Source organism: Quercus suber, unplaced genomic scaffold, assembly GCF_002906115.3.
Source record: "Quercus suber isolate HL8 unplaced genomic scaffold, Cork oak 2.0 scaffold_320, whole genome shotgun sequence".
Taxonomy (NCBI): Eukaryota; Viridiplantae; Streptophyta; class Magnoliopsida; order Fagales; family Fagaceae; genus Quercus; species Quercus suber.
In genome coordinates, this window is record NW_027069774.1 from 720,822 (window position 1) to 748,564 (window position 27,743).

The window sequence follows — 27,743 nt, forward strand, 5'->3', positions numbered from 1 at the left end:
CCTCCCCTTCCCCACACAAAAAAAAAAAAAAAAAAACAACACGTCATGATCAATTGGCCACCCTGGGAAAAAAATCATTGGTCAAGGCCATAAGAGAAGACACCATGCCCTATGAAGGCCCGAAATCAAGCTAAAAGATAATTTGTGTATTGAGGGTGAAGTAGTTGAAAGAGGCTTCAACAAGTAGACCTCAAAATAACCCCTAATACAAGCAAGGGAAAGTTATTGTTTCAAGCATTGACTAAAAATGATTTACACATCAAAGAATTTGTGAAGCCCAAGGGCCAATATCATGTGGATCGATGTTGCTAGGTTCAATGTTCAAAATCTTACAATCAGAACAAGGTAATCAAACCGCTTTCTTTCTTTTCTTTTTTTTTTTTTTTTTTTTGGGGGGGGGGGGGGTGGGGTGAGGGAGTGGGCAACTAATATTTGAATCACCAGGATTGTCACATGAATCATAGTACAAAAATGAATGTACTTAGAGGACACGTCCTCCCCTTATAAGCCCTTTTAAGATCAAGGTGGACGGTGAAGTCATGGGTTCAAGACCCAACAAGTGTGTGTGTTTGAATAGTATTAATAAAGTAAAAGAGCATGGCCCGAAAGGCCTTTGCTAATACAAAGCAATATTCTTGGCAATCAAAGGCAGCTGGTGTAGCTTGAGTGGTAGCTTGAGTGAAAAAGATAATTGCTGCAAAAATACATGAGGAAAATATAGCTAGTATAACTTTCAAATAATTCTTCAATGTATGTTTTCTTTTTGCAGGTGTTAAATAAGAACCTGCCAGATAGAGCAACCATCGAGTGGTACTGTTGCCATCAACTCAAAATAGATGAGATGCTTCTCTCTTTTGCATCTCCAAACTGATATTATCATAAATATAGAAAACAAATTAAGCATGATGTTGTATGATTGAATTTTCCCCCCCCCCCCCCCAAAAAAAACTGCACCTATCGATTAGTGTGTTTTGCTTTCCTAGGACCTATAATATGAAAATTTTAAGGTTGTTTTTCTACAATTTCCACACCAACAACAACAACAACAAAACAAAACCTAGTCATATCGATGCATAAACACAAAATTCGATTATGATTGATCCATTGGATCAAAGAACAGTGCAGAGAATTGAAGAAAAAGTGGGAAATTGTAGAACTTACAGATCGAGGCTCAGCAAAATGGGCATGTATCGGATTCTTTGGAGCTCATTGGAGTCGTGAAAAAGAGAAAAACGGTGTACGCTAATTATTCCTGCGGCTTTGAGAAATGTCTCTAGGAATTGTATGTAGTTTCCGAGGTTCAGAGGATAAGAATTTGCATTGAACTATGAGCAACTCTGGTGTGTGTTTCTGAGATCTGTATTTTACTTTTTTAGTTTTTACTCAAACCTTTTTTTCGTGATAGTTTTGGAAACCAGTTAAACACCCCCTAAAAGTAGCGACTTGTTAAACGTGTCTTACCTTAATCATCTTAACTAAATGCATCATGTTAATTAATAAGAAAATTTATGTGTATCTCATTCCACCAAAAAAAAAAAAAAACACACACACACACACACACAAATTTTCTTCTTGATTAACATAGCTTAATAATTACATAGTGAATTCCAAAAGGTTGACTTGATGAGTAATTCTTAGATACTTTTAGAGAGTTTATGTTTGAAGTCTCTTACTAGCATTTTGTAATAATCTATTATTTATGGGAGGTTCTTGTGCTTTCATTATTATGTCAAACAAAATCCACCTATGATTTTAATTTTAAGTGATTCATAATTTTCAAGTGTCTGGCACGAGTATTTCATAAGCTTCCACAATCATTCCACCAAAACCCTAAACACAAAAAGTTCATCAATTGCTTGAAACACATCCCAATTCGACTCCTAGAGTTCCAATCATTAAAGTTCTAGAATTTGTATTCTTGAAGTTCATCATCGAACCTCAAGATGTTGAAATCTTGGAGACATTTCAATAGTTTCATCTAGAAAACTTGAGGTGTTGGGTTACACACAATCAATCAACAACAAAAACATCAATAAGCACAATTCTCTCTCATCCAAGTGAGTGGAAGATTAGTGTATTGATTTGGGAGAGGATGGGCCGTAATTCATTTCACATTTTTAAGAGTAATTTGTCATTAATTCATTTGCAAGAGGACGTGCATGCATGTAAATAACTAAATTTGATTTTATTTTGTTTTAGTTTAGTCTCAAAATTACACAACATGTTGAATTTTGATGATATGAGTTAATTTGTTGATATGTCTTTCATTGAAATCTTAATGTTTAAACGCATACGGTGGATGCATATATTAGGGTTAGATTATGATTATGATATGAATTTGATCATATGATGAGTGTGATCAATGATGCATGGTGTGATAATGAATATGTATGTATTTTGCACATAAAATGGCATGAACCTAACTTCTTATAAGATTGACAATTGGGTTGGAGGGATTGTGTGTTTAGCACCTTCCCATTCCACAACTTAGCAATAAAAAATGTATGTATGTATTTATCATTTAAAAATAAAAAGAGAAAAATATATATTTTTATTTATTTTATATTTTGATAGTTGAGAGATTTAAGACGTAAACTATGGACGTTTTTGTTAGAAATACCATAAGATGCCATTTTATTTACAAAAACTCTTATCAAAATACATTATTTATACCATTAAGCTTTAATCCATGAACAATTTTAGTCTCAAAAGTCTAAAACTAAGAAGCATAGACGCTTCTTTTAAGGTGCCGTATTCATGTTGTACCCCCATTTTATGCTATAATTTTTCAAAATGACTCATGTCACTATGTTTTACTCATACTAGTGTCTGTGTCCATGATTGTGCATCTTAGGTCTAAAGTCTAAACTAATAACTTTTAGTACTTAACAAACATAAGAGATCATATTTGGTCATTTTGTCAACATTCATTTAAAAACTAAACTGAATTACTACGTGACTAAACTAAAAATTGACATGTTAGAGATAATGAGCGTTTTTTTTTTTTTTTATAACTTTTTTTAAGACTTTAAGAAACAAATCGCACATGGACTAATTTTGGGCAAAAAGAAGTAAAAGAAAAAAAAGAAAGTAATAAAACATCCCAAAATACAATATGCATCTGATATGGAAAAGGTATAATAAATCTAGTATTGGGGCCAATATCAAATACCCAAAAACAGTGAGAGAGAAAATTTTTTTTTTTTTGAAAAAAGAAAAAAGAAAAAAAGAAAGTTCTTTACTTATTATCTTTATATATATATATATAAATTTTTTTTTGATAGTATTCTTTACTTATATTCTTCTCAAAAAAAAAAAAAAAAATCTTTACTTATCTTTTTAGAAACTATAAAACCAAAAGCAAAAACCAATTTAAGAGAGCACAAGCAAAAAGCGGTTCAACACAAGCAATATGGGCAACGCTCAGTCACCTCCGGCGAATCCCCGCTACGCTTCGGCCTCCAGGTCTCTCTCTCTCTCTCTGTATCTATATGTTAATGTTTATAATTAATAATATGATTAATTAATTTACTAATTAATTTATATATCATTGTTCAATTGTAGAGCTTTCAGTAAAAAAGAACTGGAAGATCTTAAATCCTTGTTCGCATCCTTGGCTGCACAATCTCAAACCAACAACCAATACATCGTTCCTCAGTTTTCAAGGTTTCTTTAATTTCTTCGCTCTAAAAATTCCTTAAAATTTTCGACACTCAAAACATTTCCAATTCTTTCTTAAAATCTTTGTCTCAGACATATTTTGGACTTCATGGTCCCCTCGGTGACCGCATGTTCGATTTAGTCTCCCAGCAACGCAAGGACCAACGCCTCTCCTTTCAAGACCTCGTTATTGCTAAAGTAAGTGAAATATACTATTTTTTTTTTTTTTTTTTTTTTTTTTTTTTTTAAATTGTATTTATGTTTATTGTTTGAGCTCGACTTATGTTAGAAACAAAATTAAATAAAACCAATCCTGGAATTTTAAATACTCGTGATAAGCTCGAGCTCAACTCGTGTTTGAAATAAAATTAAATAAACCAATTCTGAAATTATAATACTTGACTCGGCTTGGCTAGTTTATGGTCCTACATTTCATAATGTAGGACTATAATCTTGGGTCGGCTTAGGTTGGTTCAAGTAGTTTAGAGACCTGCATTTTGTAATGGGTTTATTGTGTATTGCAGGGAACTTATGAGAAAGGAACAAAAGATGACATTGAAGAGTTCATTTACCAATTAGTAGACGTGTCCGGCAATGGCATTTTGGACAGGTAGTAATTTAGGTCTATTTATTTTGTTGGGTGCTGAATTTTGTTTCTAAGTTAAGATTTGAATTTTGATAAAATTTAGTCATATTTCAATGTAAAAACTTCTAAGATAGTTGGCTTTGTATGTGTATATATATGGTTGTGATGGTGAGAATCATGTTGGGAGCTTTAATGTCAGGTCTGATCTGGAATCTGTTTTGATTGTGATGTTTGGAACTATATTTTCTGAGAAAGATGCTGAACTTGGACCAAGTTCACAGAAGGACGTTGTGGACATATTTCTTAATGCTGCAACTTTTTCAAAGCATTGTGAAGGAAGTGCTGAAAAAAGTATGTCTTTCGAAGATTTCAGAAATTGGTGTGCTCTTCTCCCATCTGTTAAGAAGTATCTCGCAAGCTTGTTGATGCCACCTGACGCAGGTTTTCTTCCTGCTTTAGATTTGTATATTCTTTGGACTGCTGTCAGTTTTATTGTTTTCCATTTTGATAGTAGTTAGGTCTATTCAGTATCCAAAAAAGAAAGAAAAGAATTTCTAGTTGTATCTTGTGAAAAAAATTAAAAAGAGACTTCTTTGGTGGAATTAACGATTCCCTTTCTTTTTTTATATAAAGAAATGTATCATGTTTAATTTTAAATAAGCAAATTATGTCATGTCAAGGTTGCCAACAACATGAAGTAAATATAAGCAGATAAACTGTAGTTAAGACACATGCATTCTGTAAATTTACTGGAGTTGAATTTTTTTTAAATTTGATTTTTATTAAAAATTATGAATTATTTGGTTTACTGCTCTTTTATTGCTTTGTTGCTTTGTTTTTTTTTTTTTTTTTTGGTGCCGGATTACCTATTGGGTATTGAATCAACAATCTCACTCTTCAGCTTGCTTTTAAAAGGGGACAAGGAGGTGTCATTTGAGCCAGAGCTCATTGGCACTTCTTTGCTTGTTGACGCATAATAACCTTAGTCATAGGCTTCATATATCATGACAAATACTGTTCTAATAGCTAGTTCCTGAAATTTTTTTTTTTAAGTTTTAATAATTGAATTCTTTTAATAATTTGTATTAGGCACTGATTTAGAAAAGAAATTTGTGATATTTTTATTAATTAGAGAAAAACATGAACCGCCATATGCAATATCATTTTATGAGGGATTAAGATATCTTGTAACTTGCGTAATGTTTCTTTTCGCTAACGTGGATGTCTAGAGTTCTTCGAGCACCTGATTATTCCTCTAGGTGTGTAGTCCTCATGTCCCACATACACTGGGTGACTACATGGAGGAATCTCTTGGGGGTAACCCCAAGATATTGGCTAGAGTTTTGAACCTAGGACCTTATGGATATCATGAGGCTTTGGGAACCATTAGACTAAACCCTAGGGGTTGTTCCTTTTCTTTTAGATGATTATGGATTCTGTTTTTACATATTACTAGATCAATATTTGAAGAAAGCCTCCCTGTGTGTGTTTTTCTGTTGTTCCTTAAATACTTCATATGGAAAATTACCAGACCTGATTATTTTCAGTTCTGTATATTATGGATCCTGAAGCAGTTTAGGAGGGGATTCTGTACTTTAGCTCTTATGATTATCCTATTTTGTGGGACATGTCAGGAAACAATCCTCTTTTTAATGTTCCACCATTTTGTGCAGGAAGACCAGGATCACAAGTTCCTTGTCTACTGCACGGGGAGAGTGTTGATTCTAATATGATGTTATTGAGGAAGGAATACGCTTGGCATATTGGAGGAGCCCTTTCACAGCAAGAGCTGGAGGAATGGAAACTTTTATACCATAGTGCTTACAATGGCCTAAGTTTCAACACATTCTTGGGCAATATATCGTGAGTGGATCTCATTAACTTATATCTCATTAAATTTGTTGATATAAATTTTTATTCCTATACCTTGTGAATTGAGTTTGATTTCCTTCTTTATGATTGTCTTTGTTTTGAGTCCAAAATGAGGTGTTTGAGGTTCATATACTTTTCAGAAAATAAACCGTGCAATATATAGTTTTTACAAGAAGAATTTTTCTCACGAAGGCAGAAAATGTAACTTGGAATGTGACATGACTGCACCAAGCTGTTTGTTTGATTTTTGTTTTCTTGAGGATCAGAAACCTTTCACTTCTGCTGCTGCTTATATTTATGAGCATCGTTCATCATGTTTTTTCTTGTTAGCACTTGATAATGCTAAATTTGGTTAAATCAAGATTGCACTTCTTGAAGAAAATGATTCTCCAAACGTTGTGTTTCATACTTCTTATATATTAAGCAAACAAAAAAACACCTAAAAACTACGTGAAGAAGATCATGAGGCTACAGGATTCATGGGTTCTGTTCCCACACACAATGTTGATGTTGAAATTCGAGTTGTCATGGGATCATGTTGTAATGGTTACATAAACGCCAGGAAAGCATTATAGACATTAATATCAACAATACAAACACAAACAAGGAGACTACTGTGCTTGGCAGTAACTGCCACTTCAGTTCACTCCTCAGTTATGTTGATTCTTAATATCAAGCATACTTAAATGGAACATGCATTATCTGTAAAATGTTCTCAAAGTTGGTGTGAGATTCTGACTGTGCAAGAGTCCTATTATGTTTAGAAGAGTTTAAAAATAAGAATGCATGCTTATATATTTCTAGATACTCCAAATTATTCTAAATTATTTGTTAGTGCTGCTGTCCTGACCTTTTCTGGCATTCGCTTATTAATTAATTAAAATTAAATTGATCATGCATCCGACAAAGTGGTAACGTAGGACAACCGGAACAAAATTGAAATAACAACAAAATAAAGAGATATGACCTAGGAGTCAGCACCTAGGCCTTGCTTGGAGTCAGTACCAAACGGGAAAACTACTAGGAGTCAGCACCTAGGGTAGATTTGGAGTCAGCATCAGACCAAAGAAAGACCAAACGACAATTTTTTTTCATTCATCAAAATATCAATTATCTCCTCAAGGAGTACAACAGGTTGCTTATAAAGGATTGCTAAACCCTAGTTCTAGTTGGCTAGAAAACTCTAATTGCCTTATTAAAAAAATAACCTTGCTTCTAAATTAAAATACTAATAGCCTAATAAACTACTAGGACCTAAAACATAAAAATACAATTAACTTGCAAATATAAATAATACTAAATAATAATTTTCTTGCGTCTCCCGCATCAAGTAGATTTTGCTGTACAAATTGGTAGTAACAGCTTCCATTGAGGCCCTAATCTGTAGTAGAGATGATTTCCTCAGCTAGTATAAGAAGATTCTGATGGTGGCAAGAAACCTCTCGACAATGGCATAAATGCCTATCCATAAAGTAAAGACTTATTTATTTGTAAAAACATTGATGTTCTACTATATTGCATTAATGCGTTGGCCTTGTTTACTATTCGCTTTCCCTAACGAAATACAAATGCTTAATGCTTTTTATTTTTATTTCAGTTTCTCAGTTGCTGCAACTAATTTTTAAATAGGAGTGGAATGGGTAATTGTTCAATTGAACTGCAGAAAAGATGGAGGGCCGACTGTGTTGATTATTAAGGATAAAGAAGGTTGTGTATATGGAGGATATGCTTCTCAGCCTTTTGAGAGGCATGGGGATTTCTATGGAGACATGAAGTCTTTTCTTTTTCAGCTATATCCAAAGGCTTCTATATTCAGGCCTACTGGAGCAAACAAAAATCTTCAATGGGTAAGCTTCTATTGTTTTCATATGGTTCTGAGTTCAAGGTTTTTTCATTGTGGCATGATCTTAGATGAGTCTCGTCTTTATTATTTGGTCCTTCTGATAGAATATAACTCTATATTCACATGCTGTGCCTAAATGTCACAACTTTCTCTGTAGTTTAATAAGTTTATGGATTATTAAGTTCATTAATTATTTATTGGTTGAGTAACTTTCTCTATATTAAGTTCATGATCTTAGATGAGTCTCGTCTTTATTATTTTGAATTCGTACATATTATTTCAAGTGGAAATGAACAGCCTAAAGTGGCCATGGAAACTGCAAAGGTAGCTCTGGTAGTAGACCTGCCCTATATATGTATATGACCGAGTGATTTATTAGAAAATGCTTTGGAGGTTTTCCTTAACCTTGCGTGGATGATAAGAACAATTGTCACTTATAAACAAACAGTAATAACAATTGTCATCTGCTAGGAAGGGGACAACTAATGAAGTCTGAAGCAGTGAGTCTAACTCAGGCTTAGTTTTGACTCAATGGTCCTTTATATCAGTTGACTGTTCTCATCCTGATTTTATTTGGGCAACTAACAAGAAAGATATTTTTAAGGTAGGATTAAGTTTGATCACCTAGGAAGTTTAGTAAATTGGGTTTTATAAGGTTTAAAATATTTGACATGTTCTATGATCTAAAATGCAAGTGGAAGTTTTGAGCTTTAAGGAAGGTTGAAGTGATGAGATGGAACCAACCCAATTTTTATGTTAAGATTATCTAATACTTATTTCATTTCGTTTTTTCATGCTAATGTTTACTAATCTTATGTTTTGGTGTTTTCTCCTTTTTGGATGATAATTGGTTGCATTACACACGACACAAAAAGCAAACGCATCTCAGTGATTTACATTGCAATTTTAGTTGTTTCTCCAATTATAACATGTTCTTAAGATATGTAGTGTCCACGTATCTGCAGTGTGCCGTGAATTTCAGTTCAGATGACATCCCAAATGGCATTGGTTTTGGAGGACGAGTGAATCACTTTGGTCTGTTTCTCTCTGCAAGCTTTGATCAGGGTCACACATTCAACTGTACCACATTCGGTAGTCCCTGCCTCTCCAAGACCAGTCGAATATGCCCAGAAGTGATAGAATGCTGGAGAGTTGTTCCAAAAGGGAAACAAGGAACGCATGATGCTGTCAAAGGTTCTGTATTAGAAAGATTTAAGGAGGATCGCCATATGCTCAACATGGTTGGGCTTGCAAATTCAAGTGAGTAATCTTGGCCATGCCATGGTGCAACCTTTTGTTGTCTTCTACAAGCACAAAAATCATTTGTAGTTAAGGATTTGCACTCAATGACTTTGGCTTGATGTTGAAAAATGAGGTGTTTATTCTGCCATTTCTCTAGGAAGTTAGGAACATATTTGCTTGATCTGTAAATACTCCTATCTGGTCTAAATTTGAAGATTATATTCAGAAATTAGAACACGAGGAAGAGTTTATGCCTCTTGGTGTAGGGGTTTTCCGTGGCTTTTTATCTTTTGTAAGTAGAAACTGATTGCTATTGGGAAAAAATGAAGTGCCTACTTACACCCTTGCATTCATTGTTGGTTTTCATACTTTAGCTGGACAAACCATTTTCACCATTTCCGAAGTTATTTTGAGCATGATACCATGAACAAACTTTGAATTCATTGTCCATCTACTGTGCATTTATACAAGCACATCTAGCATAAGCAAGTTTTGAGCAAAATCCACAATCACAATCCAAATTATATTCAAAAGAGTTGAGATCCGATTCTAATTAAACTGCCAAATCTCAAACAAAATACATTGTATATGAAATCTTATTCAAAATGAACCCTGCTCACTTATAGCCCTTACGGCTAACTACCTCTCTCATTCATGCTATTCCATGCAATTAGTGTAAATGAGCCCTCCACTAAGAAATAAGAACCACCATCTTTTTTATGAGCTAAAAGAACTCAATATTATAAAATCATTGATCACGGTTCTGATCAAGTTCAAATTACAAGTAAAGATAAAAACAAAAAAATAAGGACAGAAGCAAATTGTGAAGAGTGATGAGCCTACAGCAGTTCTCAACGGGGTCTCCCCCAAAAATACTTATAAACAACTATCAATTAAGTGAAAAATTGAAATGATATGATAAAGACTATGATGGCCCTCCCCTCAATCAAAAGTACCAACAAATTTACTCAATTCAATAGAAGGCAACATTTTGTACCCCTCAATCAAAAGTACCAACAATTCTACTTGATTCAACAGAAAGCAAACATTTTGTACCCAAATTCGTATAACGCTTAAAGCCTACTAATTTTGACAAATACAGTCAGATCCCTAGTAAGCACGAACACGACACAGCAACACGGATACGACACAAGCAAAATTATAACATGATATGGCATGTAGGACACCGTTAAGGTAAGGCACCCCAAATGAAGTCTCTGTATCCTAGGTCATCCTATGTGCATCCTAGGTCGAACCCACAACAAAATTATTAAAGTGCATCACAGCCACGAATTCATCACCAATTAAGGTCCTATTCATTTCAAACACCATTTCTGATTTTCCTTCTCAAACCAAAGCCAAAATATGCCCTAAAAAACCAAATTCCAAAAACAAAACTAATACTAATTAGTAATAATCAACCAAAACACCATCGCGATTCCAAACATTTGAATTTCATAAAGCAATCTCCATTCTTTAACAACAAACAAAAAAAACCTAAATCAAACCCATAATAAACGACAACGTCAAATGATAATGAAAGAAAAAACATTAAAAAAAAAAAAACGACAAATAACTAACAGTCATCCTTCATTCAAAACTGTTCCAACGAACAAACACCATTTTCCTTGTTGTCTCCTCCTAATCACGGAACCTCCTACCGGGTCCGCCGGCACCACCGGGTCGCCCGAAATTGGTCTGGATATTGGAAACGGGAACCGGGTCGACCTTGACGAGGCCAGGCATGTCACCCATGCCAAGAGTGGCCAACATGTCGAGAGTCTCCTTGTCGACCTCGATGAGTTCGGTGTTGATGGCGGAGACGTCGGGGACGAAGTCCATGCGGCGCTCGCGCTCTTCCTCCTGGAGCTTGAGCGAGATCCCGCGGACCGGACCCTTCTGGATCCGCTTGATGAGGTGGGTCGAGAACCCGGCGATCTTGTTGCGGAGGCGCTTGGTGGGAATGATGGCCACCTCTTGCAGGAGCTTCTTGTTGGTGTGGAAATCCATGGTCATGCGCGAGTAGTATCGCTCGATGACTTGGCGTGAGGACTTCTTCACGGTCTTTGTGCGAACGCGACCCATGCTGCTTTTGGCTGTGCTGTGCTGTGTAGGGGCGGTGTGTGAGAATGAGAGAATGTAGAACGAGATGAGAGAGGAGGGACTGGAAGTAGGGTTTTGTGGTGTTTTTATATTAGGGATTTGCGAAATGGGCTTTTGAGGCCTAGTGGATATTTGGGCCTGAATTGTGTTTGTTCAAAAAAATAGTTGGGCTTTGGTTTGGGAATATTGGGTTTGAGGTTGGGTTTTGTGGTGTTTTTATATGAGGGATTTGTGAAATGGGCTTTTTTTGAGTGGAAAGATGTGGATCTTCTTGGCCCCACGAAATGGAATAAAGGATGTATTTTCAAGCCTAGTGGAGAGTTGGGCCTGAATTGTGTTTGTGCAGACTAAAAAGTTGAGCCTTGGTTGAACCAAAAAGAGAGAGTTGGGTTTAGGTTTGGGAATATTAGGATTGATCTTTAAATGGGAACGGAGGTAGGGTATTGTGGTGTTTTTGTACGAGGGATTTGTGGAGTGGGCTTTTGATTGGAAAGATGTGGGAGATTTGTTGTGGATTTTGTTGGCCCATGATATGGATTAAAGGTTGTATTTTCAAGCCTAGTGTAGAATTGGGCCTGAATTGTGTTTGTGCAAACTACAAAGTTGAGCATTGGTTGAACCCAAAAAAAAGGAGTTGGGCTTAGGTTTGGGAATGTTGGGATTGATCTTTAAAAGGGAAAGGAGGTAGGGTTTTGTGGTTTTTTTAATTTATATGAGGGATTTGTGAAATGGGCTTTTGAGTGGAACGGTGTGGGAGATTTGTTGTGGATTTTGTTGGCCCATGAAATGGAATAAAGGGTGTATATTCAAGCCTAGTGGAGAATTGGGCCTGAATTGTGTTTGTACAAAGATGAGCCTTGGTTGAACTAAAAAACAGAAGTTGGGCTTAGGTTTGGGATTGGTTAAGATCTTTAAAAGGGAAGAGAAGGCCCGGTATGGTTGTTTGACTTAGTTGGTTCTAGATTGACAGCATAAAATGTATTGGGTAGCAAAGCTTTGCAGTGTCAATTATAATTCAATAAGGAGTTTTAAGGATAAGAACTTTTATGTCATAATTTTGATGCGGTAGATTGTAAATGTTTTGCTTATTATTTTTACATAAATTGAGTACCTTTAAAAAAAAAAAAAAAAAAAAAAAATGTAGACTTACAGTTAACCACATTAAGATTGTGGCAAAAGTTGTGTCCACAAACTTTCTCTTTGACGAGCCTAGAGATACTATAAATTTTACAACTAACAAGGTAGTAAGGTATTATTAGTAGATAAAAAAAAAAAATACTCCATCCGTCCCAATTTGTTTGTTCTGTTTGAAAAGTCAAACTTTATAAGGAAATGTCATTTATTGTCTTGTCTGCCTTATAAAAATGTATAAGTTTACAAAATTACCTTTAAATAAAATTTTCAATTTTTTTAAAGAGAGTTATTCTTAATGAGGCAACTAAAAAGGTACCCCAATTAAATTGATTTTTTAAAATATTAGTTAGTTTTCTTTTCAAATAGTTTTGAAAATAAAGTAGGGGTATAATGGAAATATTAGTAAATTAATAATTTTTATTTTTAGAAACAGGGCAATATTTTGGGATATCCCAAAATAGAATAAAGGATAAACAAACTGAGACGGAGGTAGTAATATTAGTGGTGGACCAATATGAGAAATAGTAAAAACTTGTTAACTCAATTGTTTTGAAAATTTTTGTAAAATTTATTGTTTCTGTAGCATTGTCCATTAAAATGATAATTGAAACTACTAGATTATGAGAGCTGACACATAGAAAACTACTTAAGTGTTCTTAAGCCCTCATCAAAGGACTGGTTGTTGAGGCTTGGCGACTTGGAGAGAGGAATTCATGGAAGATATGATTCTTCAATATAATCACAGGAAAAACAAGTTACAGCAAATCATTGCCACAAAATCAAGCAGACAATATATGCCACTATCCAATTCCCAAATTACCACCCTCCCAAAAAAAAAAAAAAAAAAAAATCTAATATATAACTTCAGGCATATATAAAACGCTGGGCTCCACCATCTTTAATAAATAGAATGGCCTGTTGTCAAGAGATGTTTTAGGAGAGTGGCTTGAAAATTGATTAGATTTAGGTTTATTTCATTTTTAGTTAGATATAGGCTACGTTTCCTAATTAAAAAGATAATGAATATAAGATATATTTTACCTAAGAATGCTAATATAACTTTGGTATTATACTATCAAAATTAGGGAACTTACCTTATTCCCATTGGCAGCCTTAGACAATGGTCTAATGGTATGTCAATTAATTGCTAACGAGATCTACATAGATAACCAAGTGCTTGCTAGCAACAACATAATTATCATTTTTTGGCAATAATAGATGCATAATTCCCTTCTTCACAAGATTGTAATCTCACACTTCAGGTGCCTGAAACCTAATAGACAGAACTCCAGAATTACAAGCAGTCAACTATTGTCCTTACTGTGAAGAATTCAAACCAACAGAACATGAATGCCAACTCATGTACATTGACATGGAAGTAGATAGCTCTGACCCCTTGACTATGACAACTATGCAGATACAGACTGACCCACAGCAATAGGCATGGCAAACAGATATTGTTCATTAGCATGAGATAGGTAGAAGAATCTCCATGTTTCATTATTGCAAGATAGAGTGATAGAAAACTGAAGACTACACATTTTATCGTTGCAAGAAGACAGAAAGAAGATAGAAAGAAAAAGTGATATAAAAGAACCATCTATGATAAAAGAAGAATGATTAGAAGGAATCATACGTTAAAGCCTACATAACAAAACAAAACAAAATGTCACTATTCATGAAAAATTTATACCATTCATTAAATAGTACTTTTACTGACAAATTAATCGGGGTTAACTTTTCGCAACCAACCTTGGTAAAGGCCATATCATGGTGTGGATTTTGTTGGCCCATGAAATGGAATAGAGGTTTATTCAAGCCTAGTGGGGAATTGGGCCTGAATTGTCTTTGTACAAAGTTGAGCCTTGGATGAACACTTGAACCAAAAAAACAAAAAAAAGAGTTGGGCTTAGGTTCCGGAATATTGGGATTGATCTTTAAAAGGGAAAGGAGGTAGGGTTTTGTGGTGTGTTTTCATATGAGGGATTTGTGAAATGGGCTTTTGGGTAAGATGTTGGTGATTTGTGGATCTTGTTGGCGCAAGAAATGAAATAAATGTATATGTTTAAGCCTAGTGGAGAATTAGGCTGAATTGGGTTTGTACAAAATTGGGCCTTTGTTGAACTAAAAAGAGGAAGAGTTGGGCCTAGGTTTGGGCATATTGGGATAAGAAAGGCCTGATATGGTTTTTTTGACTCAATTGTTTCTGGATTAACAGTATCATTGACTATAGACTCTATAATAATTATTGAGTGGCTACAGTTTGCTGCGTCAATTATAATGCAATAAAACAATAAACCAACTTTAATAATTATTTCTATTAATTGATTAGGTTAGTTAAATTGACCAAGCTTGAAAAAAGAGTTCACCTAATTGAAATTAAAATCTTCAAATTGAAATGAGATTTGTAATTAATCTATTAAAAAATATATCATTTTTTTTTAGAGAAAAGAAAGAAAGTCATTTTACATTTTAATAATTCCCTCAATAGATTATATCATGAATCCACTGATTTTTTCCGCGTTAGTTATTGCTACTGGGTTGGCTGTTAGGCTCAATTTTATTGGACTTGGGGTTGGTTATGTTGCGGGCCAGTAAAAAATTCACAACTGATTAGGTGGCAACTTGTGATTGTTAAGTAAAAAAATTATGCCAATAATAAATCTAGATAAGAATCAATAAAAGCTTTCCAAATTAACTGTTATAAAAAATAAAAAATGTTCTGAAAATTGTTGTCCATAATATTGCTCAATATAATTTGAAGGATAGAAGAATTTAAAATTGGAAGGATAGAAGAATTTAAAATGTACTCACAAAATCAATAATGTAGGATACCACTGACCAATCATGGAGTTGGTTTAATTACTAGAAAACGCAAGGTAGTTGAAATGTCCTAATAATTGATGGTATTAAAAGGAAAGTTGAAAGTTGAAACTATCTTTAAATTGGATAGAAGAATGGGAGGAAAAATGGGCATTTGCCCTTAATTTAGAAATTATGCAGCAAAATGCCTATGTTTTGAAACTATTTAGCAAAATGTCTTTATTTTTGAAACTCGATTTTAACAAATTGAGTTATTATAACTTGATATTAGTAATGTCGAGATCTATATCTATTTTGCCACCTAAATTTTCAAAAAAATTTAAGGAACTCGACATTGCTAATGTCGAGTTCCACTTAAAAATGTATATAGAACTCGATTTTAAGGATATTGAGTTTTACACAGAATTCTATTTTGTTAAAATCGAGTTTAAAAAACAGGAGTATTTTGCTAAATAGTTTCAAAATAAAGGCATTTTGCTGCATAGTTTGTAAATTAGAGGCAAATGCCCATTTTCCCCGAAGAATGGTGGTTGAATGTTGAGGCTTGGTGTCTTGGAGGGAGGAATTCATGGAAAATATGATTCTTCAATGGGTTTGGCTTATTTCTAGTACTTTTTTAACTGGACATGTCATTTTGATTTAAATATACAATGACAAGTGATAGTAGGTTTTAATCTTCACATTTTATTTAGTTAGCGGGTGACGTGGCAGTCTCTCATTAAAACAAAATGAGATTCCAGTTAAAAAAGTTATAGAGGTAAGCCAAACAATATACGCCACTACCCAATTTGCAAGTTAACCCCCAAAAAACATAAAAAATGATCTACTAAGGGTCTATTTAAATATTACTTATTGCTGAAAACTGAAAACTGAAAACGCTGTAGCAAAATAATTTTTAAATGTGTGAATAGTGTCGTGGAATCCAGTTTTAAAATTAGATTTTCATTTTTCCATACTTGCGGGTCCTGTGAACAGTGCACATGATCCAGCCAAAAAACGCAAACGCCAGCACAAACGCAAATGCGTTGCTATCCAAACTAACACTAATATATAACCCAGGCATATTCAAAACGTTGGAACTCCTAATTAAAAAGGTTTATTTCGGGAGAGTTGTTTAAAAGTTGATTAGATATTGGTTTATTTCATTTTTAGTTAAATATAGGCCACTTTACCTAATTAAAAAGTCAACGAATATAAGAAATATTTTACTTAAGAATGCTAATATAACTTTGGTATTTATTAAAAAAAAAAAAAACTTTGGTATTATACTATATAAATTATTGAACTTACCTTCTTCCCATTGGCAGCTTTGGTATTATACTATATACTAGAGCTGGCGTGGTTTAAATGGATATTTAAACTAGGCGTGGTTGAAGAATTAAAATTTTTATAGTTGCATTGAAACCAACTACGAGTTAAGTGGTTGAGTATTACATCATGGGATAGGTTTTGTTGGACTGTCTATCTTGTTGTTTATTTTATCTTTGTTGTTGTTTGTCTTCCGATTAAAAAACAATTATGAGTGGTTGAGTACTACCTGTGGCTGTGATAGAAGTTATAAAAGTGAGTAATTGATATATGACATTTTGCCTAAACTCACTTTTTTTTTTCCTGGTTTTAAAGGGATGTGTCTTTTGCAATTTGAACTGAAACAGGGAGCTTGGATTGGTAGTAGCATTTTGGGTCATTTATTTATTGAATGATGTTTAAGATATTAATTTTTTTTTTTTTGATGAACGAGATATTACAAGTTTTACCACATAAATTTTATAAATTGATGTGTCACAAATCATAAAAAGATTACTTAGACATTCATTTATTATACTGTTGAAGTTCAACCTTTAGTTTATGAAGATTTTGTAGTAAAATTTGTAAGAGATTTAGTATTTTCCTATTCATTATATTATACTAGTAAGTTTCCCTTGTGATGCACTGATAAGATTGTAATGTTTTATGTAAGATGGTTTTGAAAAATGTTGTATATATATTATAACATAATTATTATAGAATTTTGTTAGTAATGAATTCATCTCAAAAAGCAATAACAAAAAGATTTGCCCGTAGGGGTTAGGCTAGCATGATGATGGTGGTTGCCCCTCAATTTCCTCTCTCTCTTTCTTATAAATGCTTTTTTAATATTAGGTCTTTTAGTTTGGTAATATTAAAAAAAAGTTACATTTAACAATCCACAATATTTTTGTGTCTCTCTATCTTTCCTTAGGACTTTATCTGGTTAGTTATATTAGTCCTTAATTTTTTTTTCTTTTGCTTTTGTTTTTAAAACTAAAACGGTGGGTATGTTAAAAGACACGAAGAAGAGAAAAATGTGTGGTGAAATTTCAAGAAATTTGAAAGCTCAGAATTGTGCTAAAACACAAGAGCTTGTTCAGACCCCTAATTAAAAATTACGGCTAGATTGCTTTTATTCTAACTTAAACTAATGCGAAATAAAAGTAAGTATGCACAATAAACCGATAGCACTACCCTAAGCCATATTCATCCATCATCAACAATAAAATGAAAGCTTAAAGAGTAAGAAGAGAGATGCAAACACAAGATAACAAGAAGACATGTTATCGAAATGGAAACTGAAGAACTTGGCGAAAAACCTCTCCGTGACCATCCAAGTTGAAATCGATCCACTAGAGAATAAAGTTGGAGTACACGAATAACAAAAGACCCTCCAAGCCTAGTCTACTCCCATGTACTTGAGCTCTTGCTACCAACGGACTTTTCGGAGTCTTATCTTCTCTAACTTTCTCGATCCCACAATTCAGCTCGATTGCATCCGTCAATGAATGGCTCCTTCCAATGCTTCCCAGTAGCCCCAAAATCTCACTTATCACTTAGAATGGATGTGGTAAGTGTTTGAATTAACAACCTTTCAATGATCTAGAGATGGAGAGGTAGGAGTTTGAGGAAAACCACAAGGAAATGTGTAGATAATTGTGGGTATAACAATCTCTAACTCTTAAGTGTATTTGCTAGGGTTTTCCCTTTGAAAAGTACCCTTTACAATTCATGGGTAATGAGGGTATATATAGCGTGGTTAAAGAATTTGGTAAAGCAAATAAACTTTTTGCCAAATAGACAATTTCACGGGTGCTTTATAGGTTGGCCCTTCTCGCGAAACACTTGCGAAAATCATTGCCTAGCATGACTCTTCAATTTCCAGTCATGTGCTTCACACGTGGCCTTTTCGCGGGTTGCTTCTCGCAAGCTACTCGTGAGCTAGTTGCAAATTCCACTGATTCATCTTTTGAAGCTTGATTCTTCACTGATCTCTCACTAATCCCTTATAAATAAACCCACTTACATACAGGGAAAATGATTGAAGAAATTACAATCAAATTTGGTACGGAATTAAAGCCAATACAAGATAGTTAGAAATCACAACTTTACAAAATTAATGAGATAACTATAAAAATAAGTTAATGTGATCTTTTGGGTAATAGTAAAAAAAACTTAATGAAAAAAGTTAAAAAAAAAAATGCTAAATGCAAAATTAGAGCGTCACATGGCATAACCTCATGCACCCCTGTATAGAAGTATGTTGGTCTCAAACTTTGCATATAAAGTATAATTAAATTATGTTGGTCTCAAATTGAAATAATAAACTTGGTTTCTATAGGATTCCGATCTTCACTATCTACATCAATAGGAATTGAGTAAGCAAGAAACGCTTGAAGAGGATTCATAGAAATGAACATCTAAATAAACATAGATTTGCTATAATAAGTAAAATAAGTACATATTGTTAGCCACAATTTTTTTTTTTTTTTTTTAATTTTACAAACTATATAAATTAGGAACTAACAATAATTAAATGAAGTAATAATTATAGTAAAAAGATCACATATGGCATACCCTTGTTGCTCATGGATTTGATTGAATAACTATATCATTGATTTTGCCATTGAAATTGTACTTTAAGCCAAACCATGTAAATACTATAGTAAGACTTAAAAAAAAAATGTTAAGCATTTAACTAAAAGTTTCTGTAGTCCTCTCTAGTTTCTACTATATGGTATACCAAAATTATATTTGTATCATAGATTATATGCCAAGTATTTTTGGTTAGAATCCTATAAATTGTTTAGATTTTCAAAAAGGACAAATGCTATCAGAATCTATGACTACAATATCTCAATTATGATCGTCTATATACTTATGATGGACCTACCACTTTTATGCATTTGCTTAAAAAAAAAAAAAAAAAAACCCTGCAATCAAAGGCATCACAAACAGTTTGGTCCAACTTTCTGTGAATTTCTTAATTGTTTGTAGGAGCATATCAAAAGTCATTGCAACAAATTGGTTTTCATATCTAGTACCATAGCATCACTGACAACTCAAAATTTAATATGAATATAGTTGAATGCAATATGACTATTAGTGACTATGTCATATCGCATACCATTTGACATTTTTTGTAACACGCAAAAAGAAGTACTCGTTATCTTAGAAGACAATCTTTCCAATGTGTAGCCTATTGGTAAAATTGAATACCATCTTCAATTTGGGGAATCCCAATATACCATACAAAATGAGAGAGAGAGAGAGAGAGAGAGAGAGAATAAAGTAGTGGGACTGTTGAGGTTAGATTGTACATTTCCCTTTTTTTATTTTTTTTATTTTTTTATTTTCCTTAACTATACATCTGCATTAGTTTACATAAGATGGCTGAATTAAGACTTGAAAAATGAGTAGAAACGTTGGTTTTGTCAGATAGAATCACTAAATCCTAACTGCAAACTGTTACTTTCAAAGAAGCTGAAAAGTGTGTGTAGTCTGAAGGGAAACTTGTATGGATGAAGAGAATTTCTAAGTGAGTTAGGATCTTGGCTTTTTAGTTTCATCTACACGTGGGGGAGGAAAAAGCAAATTTGTAAGTGGGTTAAAGTCTTGGCTTTCATTTACACGTGGGAAATGATAATGCTTGGGTCATAATATGTAAGGGAATAAGTGAACTTAAGTTTTTCATAAGATTTGGTCTAATTTTCATTAATAGCCCACCTTTTAGATAACGGTAAAGAAAAAGTTAACGTGCTGATTTTTTGAGTTACAGTAAAAAAAATGTTAAATGAAATATTAGAGCGTTATATGATAGTACATAATGCACTCCTGCATAAGGTCTTTCTGTCTCTCTCTCTCTCTCTTTCTATATATATATATATTGCATATATATATATATATTGCATGAGGTCTCTCTCTCTCTGAGAGAGAGAGAGATATATATATATATATATATATAAGAATACGGATTATAAGATGGATTGAACATCGGATAATGTGCCTTTATTTTTTGTGGGCTCATTTGTCTTATAGATATGAGACATACTTCTGATTTTGATTGAAAAAAACATGTGCATGCGTCCAGTACAGATTGTGATAACTTTAGACATATTGATTAGAAAAATATCTTAAGTTTGTTTGTACATAGCATGTCGGTATACTCTTTACTCGATTTTTGTGAGCTTTTTGATTGACATCTTTCCTTTATTCATTTGATTCTGAATGAATTCACTCGAATGCAGACCAAGAAAGAACAACATTAAGAATTAATAATCACCGCAAAAATTACATCTTGAAATGTTACAACTCCTAATTTCATTTCATTTGGGTCGAAGTTACAACTCATCTTCATTCAAAACTATAGCATATTTTCTCACCATATTGGACTGCATAAACATTTAGAAGATAAACACAAAACTGAGAAAAAAGAATACAATGGAGTTGGACTAATACAAAACTAGCTCAAGAAAAAAGGCTTTTCATTGCCATTGGAAATGACGGATTGATTGCACTATAACCTCCATCAACCACAAGATTGAGCCCACTCACATACTTAGACTCATCGCTTGCCAAATAGAGTGCTGCCTCTGCAATATCTTTTGGCTCAGAAACTACTCCTTTCAAGTTTGCTGCTTCACAAATCACCTCATCCAGCTTGGTCTTATCCGATGTCCCCAAAGTTTGAGTCAACATTGGTGTTGCGGTTGCAAATGGAGATATACAATTAACTCTTATCCCATACTGTCCCAACTCTGCAGACAAGTTCTTAGCCAACCCTACAATAGCATACTTGGATGCTGTGTATGCATGTGGCCCACTGAAGGAAATTACTGAAGCTGTGCTTGATGTGAAGAGAATGCACCCTTTCTTGGCTGGAATCATTACCCTGGCAGCATGCTTGGCCCCCAAGAAAGAACCAAACACATTGACATCAAACACCCTCTTGAATTCTTCGTTGTTTGTAGCTAAGATTCTTGGATCCATACTGCCTGCAGTGCCAGCATTATTGTACATAATATCAAGCTTTCCATACTTGGAGATAGTGAAGTCTACGAGATTCTGGACATCAGAGTCACTAGTTACATCGCAATGGACAAAAGAGACGGTTTCTTCAGGGCCAAGGTCTTTGCAGAGGGGATGGCCAAGGTCATCTTGAATATCTGCAATTACTACCTTTGCACCATGTTGAACAAATAGCCTTGCTGTGCTCTCTCCTAAGCCGCTGGCACCACCAGTTATAATGGCCACCTTTCCTTCCAACCTGCAATATGTTGCAAACAAATATGGTTATTTTGTAACTTCATTTTGTTCCTCTCTTACATAGTGAAATGATATAGGCTGTGACAGTGAGTTCATGAACTTCAACCAAAGGAGGGGTTGTACCTTTTAGCAATGGGCGTTGAAGAAGTACTCATCTTTTTCCTTGGGTGAGTGTGCTACTTTATTTGATCTTTAATAGTGCAGAAACCACATTATATGCTATTAAAGAAAATGGTTTTTAATTCTCAGTTGTTGGGTTTCTTTTAGGTGGGTGTGGGGTAGTTAAGATCATTTAAGAAGTGGAAAGTATCTCCTTTTGACAGCTTTAAAACATGGAGATGAATTTTTTTATTTTTTATATTTTTAAAAATACAAGAACAGGAAAACATTAACTATAGTTACTTTTCCAGAAAATATATAATAGTTTTTAGAAGCCATTCGAGGTTTTATTTAGATGTTCGATCAGAGCTCTTTGAACCTGAGTATCTCCTTAGATGTGTATAGCCCTTTGTTCCCTTAAGATACCATCTAAAAGTTTAAGATTCAGGATCTCATATATGTCATAAGATTTTGAAAACCACTATACTAACATCTTTTGGAAGTCATTCTATAGTTAACCATCAGTACACTTCCACTAGCACATTTGACATTACTATGAAACTGTTTAATACTAAGAGTTAACCTTCTTGCTCACAAACTGTTTTACAGGCACCCATAAAACAACTGAAATCAATATTACTATGAAACTGTTTAATATTAAGAGTTAAATTTGTTGCGCACAAATTACACATATCTGAAAAAACATCTAAAACCATAACTTAAATTCATTATTTTCAAAACAGTTTATGTACCAAGTGTGTATTTGGTAAAAATTAAAAAAGTTAGTTTATTTTACTATTCAACTTATTTTTGCTACTATCTATGGCCTACACTGCATTTTTTGGTACTATTTATAGGTCTTATTGTACTATTTTAGCTAATTTTTACTTTTATTTAAAGTATTTTTAGTAAATTTTTTTTAATTTTAATAAAATAAAAAGATCCCAAATACACCTAAATTCATTTTGATATGCATAAGAGCAATTACATCAACTTGTGCATAAATTTTTCCATTTTGCACATCTAAAACCTACTTTTTCTATTTTACATCCTTATTGTTACAAAACACCTACATCAGTTTGTCTATTGTACACATTTATTCAAATAAAATATTCATTTCTTTACCCACACAGCCACCGACCCACACCCACAATCCACACCGGTATCACACCGGAATCCACACAACCCACCGGCAGAAAACTAGAAAAACAAACCCAGCAAAATGGATCAAAACCCACACTGGAATCGACGCCTCACCTTGAGCAAAATGGATCAAAATGGTATCACACCGGAATCGATGCCTCGCCTTGAGCAACAAGATTGACACCTTCGGTGGCGATGGTGAGAACGAGAAACAAGATCGATGCCTCCAAAGGCAAGCGGTGGCGATGGCGATAGCGATGGCGAGAGACATTCAACCCCATTCAACCTGAAACCCACTGATCAAGCCCATTCAACCCGAAAACAACAAGAAACAAAGGAAGAAAGAGCGATTAGCAGCGATTGCGATCGGCGGCAGTGGCGATTGACGGAAGCTGGAGGAAGAAAGATTGATGAGAGGAAGAAAGATTGATCAGATGAGAGAAAGAAAGAGTTGTGTGCACCTAAGAGAGAGAGGGAGCTGAGGGTTAGGTATAGAGAGGAGAGAGAAAAAATGGTTAAAAAATTATATGCATATGCTATAGTACCCGTGCATATTTGCACGGTACTGTAGCAACTTGCATTTATACAAAAGTTTGCACGGGCTGATGTGGGAGTTTTTTTTGCTCATATTGTGTAAAATGAGCACCTTTTTCCATTTTGCACAATTTTACATCAACTAATGTAATTGTTCTAATCTCTTTTACCTCTTGACGGTGTCAGAGCAGAATCCCTTTACAAAAAGCTGTTATTGACTTATGATTCTTTGCAATAAAATTAGTGTCTCTCACTATACAAATAAGTGTGTGTTTGACTACAAATTAAAAAGTTAGTTTATTTGACTATTTAATTTATTTTTGTTATTATTTATGAGTCTTATTATATTTTTTAGTACTATTTATGAATCTTATTATATTATTTCAACTAACTAAATAAAATACTTTTAACAATTTTTTTTTTTAATTTTAATAAAATAAACAGATCCTAAACCGAACTAAATATTCCAAGGTGTAGCGTAAAAAGCATCTTATCCCTGCTCTCAAATCAAAGCCTTTCCGTAACCCTTTTTGTTCCCTAGGGTTGGCCCAATCGAACACAGGAATTGTTGCTTCTGTCTCATAGTGCAGACACGACAAAAAAAGAAGAAACAAACACAACCTGCAATGCAAAAGTGGCTCCTAATAAAAAATATAATCACGAAGAAACGATTTGGTTCGGTTAAACAGATTCCCTGGTGCTAGGAGCCAACTTTGATGGTTTTTCCATCTGAAAATTAAATAAATTACTTGTCAAATATTTTATTGCAAATTGGATGGTTAAGTACAATCTCAACATTGAATATAGACAGTCAAAGATTGAACTGGTAGGTAAGATCTTACCAAGGTTAACTTAAATGGATAGATATCATTTAAACTTTTAAAGTTTTCAAGCCGACAATTTCTTAAGAATATTATTTTTGTGGCACGGGTGGTGCACTTTTGGTTTTGGTCAATTATCTAGTTAGATTATTATAATTTATAAGTAGGGCTATTCACGGATCGGGTTTGTGCCCAACTCAGAACCGACCTGCCAGAATCGGGTGAACGGCTTAACGACTTGCCGTCAACTGTTGACAACCTCGGGTCGAGTCGGATCGGTCTCCGGTGGACAACGGTCGGGTCGGTCAGCCTCGGTCTGAGTTTGAATCACTAGATCTTCACCGGATCAAGCTCAAAATCACCACATCAAGCCTAAATTTGAGCGAAAATCTCCTGATCTAAGCAAAAATCAAAGAAAAACCACAACATCAAGCTCAGATTTGAGAGAAAATCACCGGATCTAAGCAAAAATGAAGCAAAAACCCCCGCATCAAGTTTAGATTTGAGCGAAAATTTCTTCTCATCACTGGATCTAAGAAAAATCAAAGCAAAAGCATGCACAAATCCGAGCAAAATCTTCATCTCACCATCAGATTTAAGCAAGAAAACCTAGATCTTCACCGGGTCTAACCAAAAACTACCTAGCCTTCACCGGAATACTGATGAATCTGAACGGATCTAGGAACTCTGGCCTTCTTTCATGGGTTTCGTCGGTTGGATCAGGTATATTGGGTTTTGAAGAAGAAAACCCGTCATTCGACCCGCCTAAGTTGGTTTTTGGTGGTAGAGACCCATCACTGACCGTCACTGGCATCGGGTTGGTCAGTTTTCGGGTTGGCTTGGGCAGTTTGAGCAGGTGGGTCGGTTCCTGGGTTCCCCTGGACACCCGTATTTATAAGGTATTAAGCTAACTCTTTTTGGTAATTAAGGCCTAAATCAAACTAAAAAGTATTTGGTACAAGTTGAACACTAAACTCCATAGGATTGTCAAAGTTAACAAAGCCCTGAATACCTATTTGCTAGTTGCTACTATGTTTACATCGTATGAGGGATCCTCTGTAATTATCCACTAGTAATATCAAACCAGGGTATTCTTTAACAGCACTATTAAAAAAAAAAAAAAAAAAAAGGCCCCAAACTACAAAGACCTAATGNGGGCCCCAAACTACAAAGACCTAATGGGAAAAAAAAATATTTCCATGATAATCAGTGCTTGTGATAGAGCACCAATGGGGTTGCAATTAGCTTGCAACCACTCTAGGAGAGAAAGGCCAAACGAGGAAATACAAGGAAAGGCTCTAGACTCACAATAATCTCTCGACAAATGTATAATCGATTCCACCCCCAAGCCACACCGTGTGCACAAAGGAGACCCATTCAAGCCTCAAGAAGCCATGACTTTCTTGCAATAATGCTAGCTGTTATGTAGACAAAGCCAAATAAAAAGCTTCAACCTAGGGGTTATCCATATCTCAATACATGTTTTTGTCTTACAAAGGAGAATTAGGAATGCTATTCCAATCAACTACCCTGGAGTTTGGGCTAATGCCTAACATATCCAAGAAAATTAAAAAAATAATCAAATTGGTCCTTAAACACAAACGCTTTGTGTCCTATACTTAAAACAAATTTATACTGCAGTTTTTTATTAACAAGACTGCAGCTTTACATCATTTCTTGCTTTTCCCAATACCAATAAGTGCTCTTTAAGCCAAAAGAAACTACAATATAAATTTTGCCTTCTACCTAAAATAAATTTTTACCACAAACTGCCACCTTTTTGTGAAGAGAGCAGTAAATCGTGGCCTTTCGAAAGAAAGCATATTTGGTCAGTGCTCTAAATCAGCAAATATTTGAATTGCCAAAAGAAACTAGAACATATTAGAATTATCAACAAAAACTAAATAAGCTCTTTTTCAAGTAATTAATATTACTTCAATCACTGGATATTTTAGCAAATTTGTAATATCAAGAACTAATTTGTACCTAGATAAAAAAGGAACTAATTTGTACCTCTTCTTCAAGACTTTCACAGAAGCCCTCTTTCTCTTTGCTTAGTCTGAAATTATTTTATGAGTAAATGTTGCGTAGATCTTTGCTAAGACTGAAATTGGGTTAGCATTTGTTTTTGTTTATAGAGTACTTATTGGCACCGGGGAAAGCAAAAAAGTAGCTGAGGAAATCAATTTCTTCATTTTTATAAATTTCCATTACACTATCTCAATACCAAAACTTTTGTATATGATTTCTGTAGCATTTCAGGCTAGTCGCCTCATTCAAAACTAAGACTTCACCGATTTGCTGCTATGTAGAATCTTAATACATAACAAGAAGCATCATAGAAGTAGTAAGGATTTCGTTTCTTTCTCCTTCCTGTTTCCTTTTTTAATTTGCTTAAGTTGCATATAATTGACCCTCTCCCCTGTAAAGTAGCAACAAACAATGAAGGGTACATTCACAAACGTAACTTGCATCTACAATTTGGCGAAGATTTCACATCAATTTTAAGGAAAAGATGAGTGCTAATTCTTCAGCAACTCCCATCCCCAACAGGTACGTATAACTATAACAAATTAAACTTTTATAAACTCCGTGTTCTCTAATTCAGTCTTTCTATCATTTATATTTTATTAAAAACTAGCTAAGAGTTTAGACTAATAAGTTTTAGTTTCCTTATCTCTTTCTCCTTGCAGATTAGAAGGTAAGGTTTCCAATAAAAAAAAAAAAAGAAAAAAAAGAAGAAGGTAAGGTAGCATTAATAACCGGTGGTGCGAGGGGCATAAGTAAGACCACTGCAAGGCTTTTTGTTTGACATGGTGCAAAGGTCCTAATAGCAAATATCCAAGACGAGCTTGGCCACTCAGTTTGCAAAGACATAGGCTCTGAATCCATCTCTTACATCCATTGTGATGTAACAAATGAATCTGATGTCGAAAAGGCTGTGGACATGGCTATATATATATATATATATATCCAAAGTATGGAAAGCTTGATATCATTGAATCAGGAGTTTTAGAATTAGAAAATGAAGATTTCAAAAAGGTTTTAAACGTGAACGTTTTCGGTGCTTTCTTGGGTGCCAAGCATGCTGCTAGGGTTATGATTCCATCTAAAATAGGAAGCATTCTCTTCACTTCAAGCATTGCTTCAGTAATGGCTGATGATGTTCTATGTTGGGTTAAGATAGATTGACCTCGGTTAATTAATTCAATTATCCAAGTTGATTAATTAAGTCAAATTACAGGCAAATTGTGGAGGCACTAATAAATCACCAAATAAAATTAATGTAGTGGAAATTAAATTGATTTGATGATTTGTTGACAAATGG

The 27,743-nt window shown here is 34.2% G+C and overlaps 3 protein-coding genes across 5 annotated transcripts; 1 reads left to right on the plus strand and 2 right to left on the minus strand.

Annotated features, from left to right (window-relative positions):
• Positions 1-3,358: 3,358 nt before the first annotated feature.
• LOC112019309 (uncharacterized) lies at positions 3,359-9,556 on the plus strand. 3 transcript variants are annotated; one of them, XM_065782908.1, is made up of 8 exons: positions 3,359-3,465; positions 3,565-3,656; positions 3,743-3,858; positions 4,185-4,270; positions 4,446-4,687; positions 5,920-6,109; positions 7,782-7,965; positions 8,927-9,556. In XM_065782908.1, exons 1-8 carry the CDS (start codon positions 3,413-3,415, stop codon positions 9,227-9,229), a joined length of 1,266 nt encoding a protein of 421 aa, XP_065638980.1. In that variant the 5' UTR covers positions 3,359-3,412; the 3' UTR covers positions 9,230-9,556. The 3 variants fall into 3 exon arrangements, with proteins under 3 accessions (XP_065638980.1, XP_065638978.1, XP_065638979.1); XM_065782906.1 differs by lacking the exon at positions 3,359-3,465 and having other exon boundaries at positions 3,569-3,666; positions 3,754-3,858; positions 5,881-6,109; XM_065782907.1 differs by lacking the exon at positions 3,359-3,465 and having other exon boundaries at positions 3,569-3,666; positions 3,754-3,858.
• A 1,084-nt stretch (positions 9,557-10,640) lies between these two features.
• LOC112019336 (small ribosomal subunit protein eS17-like) lies at positions 10,641-11,380 on the minus strand. The gene has a single exon (XM_024051865.2). The coding sequence runs from the start codon at positions 11,286-11,288 to the stop codon at positions 10,845-10,847; it is 444 nt and encodes a 147-aa protein (XP_023907633.1). The 5' UTR covers positions 11,289-11,380; the 3' UTR covers positions 10,641-10,844.
• Positions 11,381-21,008: 9,628 nt separating this feature from the next.
• On the minus strand, positions 21,009-22,042 carry LOC112019311 (short chain aldehyde dehydrogenase 1). Its single transcript, XM_024051848.2, has 2 exons — positions 21,942-22,042; positions 21,009-21,819 (listed from the first exon to the last, which is right to left on the minus strand). Exons 1-2 carry the CDS (start codon positions 21,971-21,973, stop codon positions 21,021-21,023), a joined length of 831 nt encoding a protein of 276 aa, XP_023907616.1. The 5' UTR covers positions 21,974-22,042; the 3' UTR covers positions 21,009-21,020.
• Between the last annotated feature and the right edge of the window lie 5,701 nt (positions 22,043-27,743).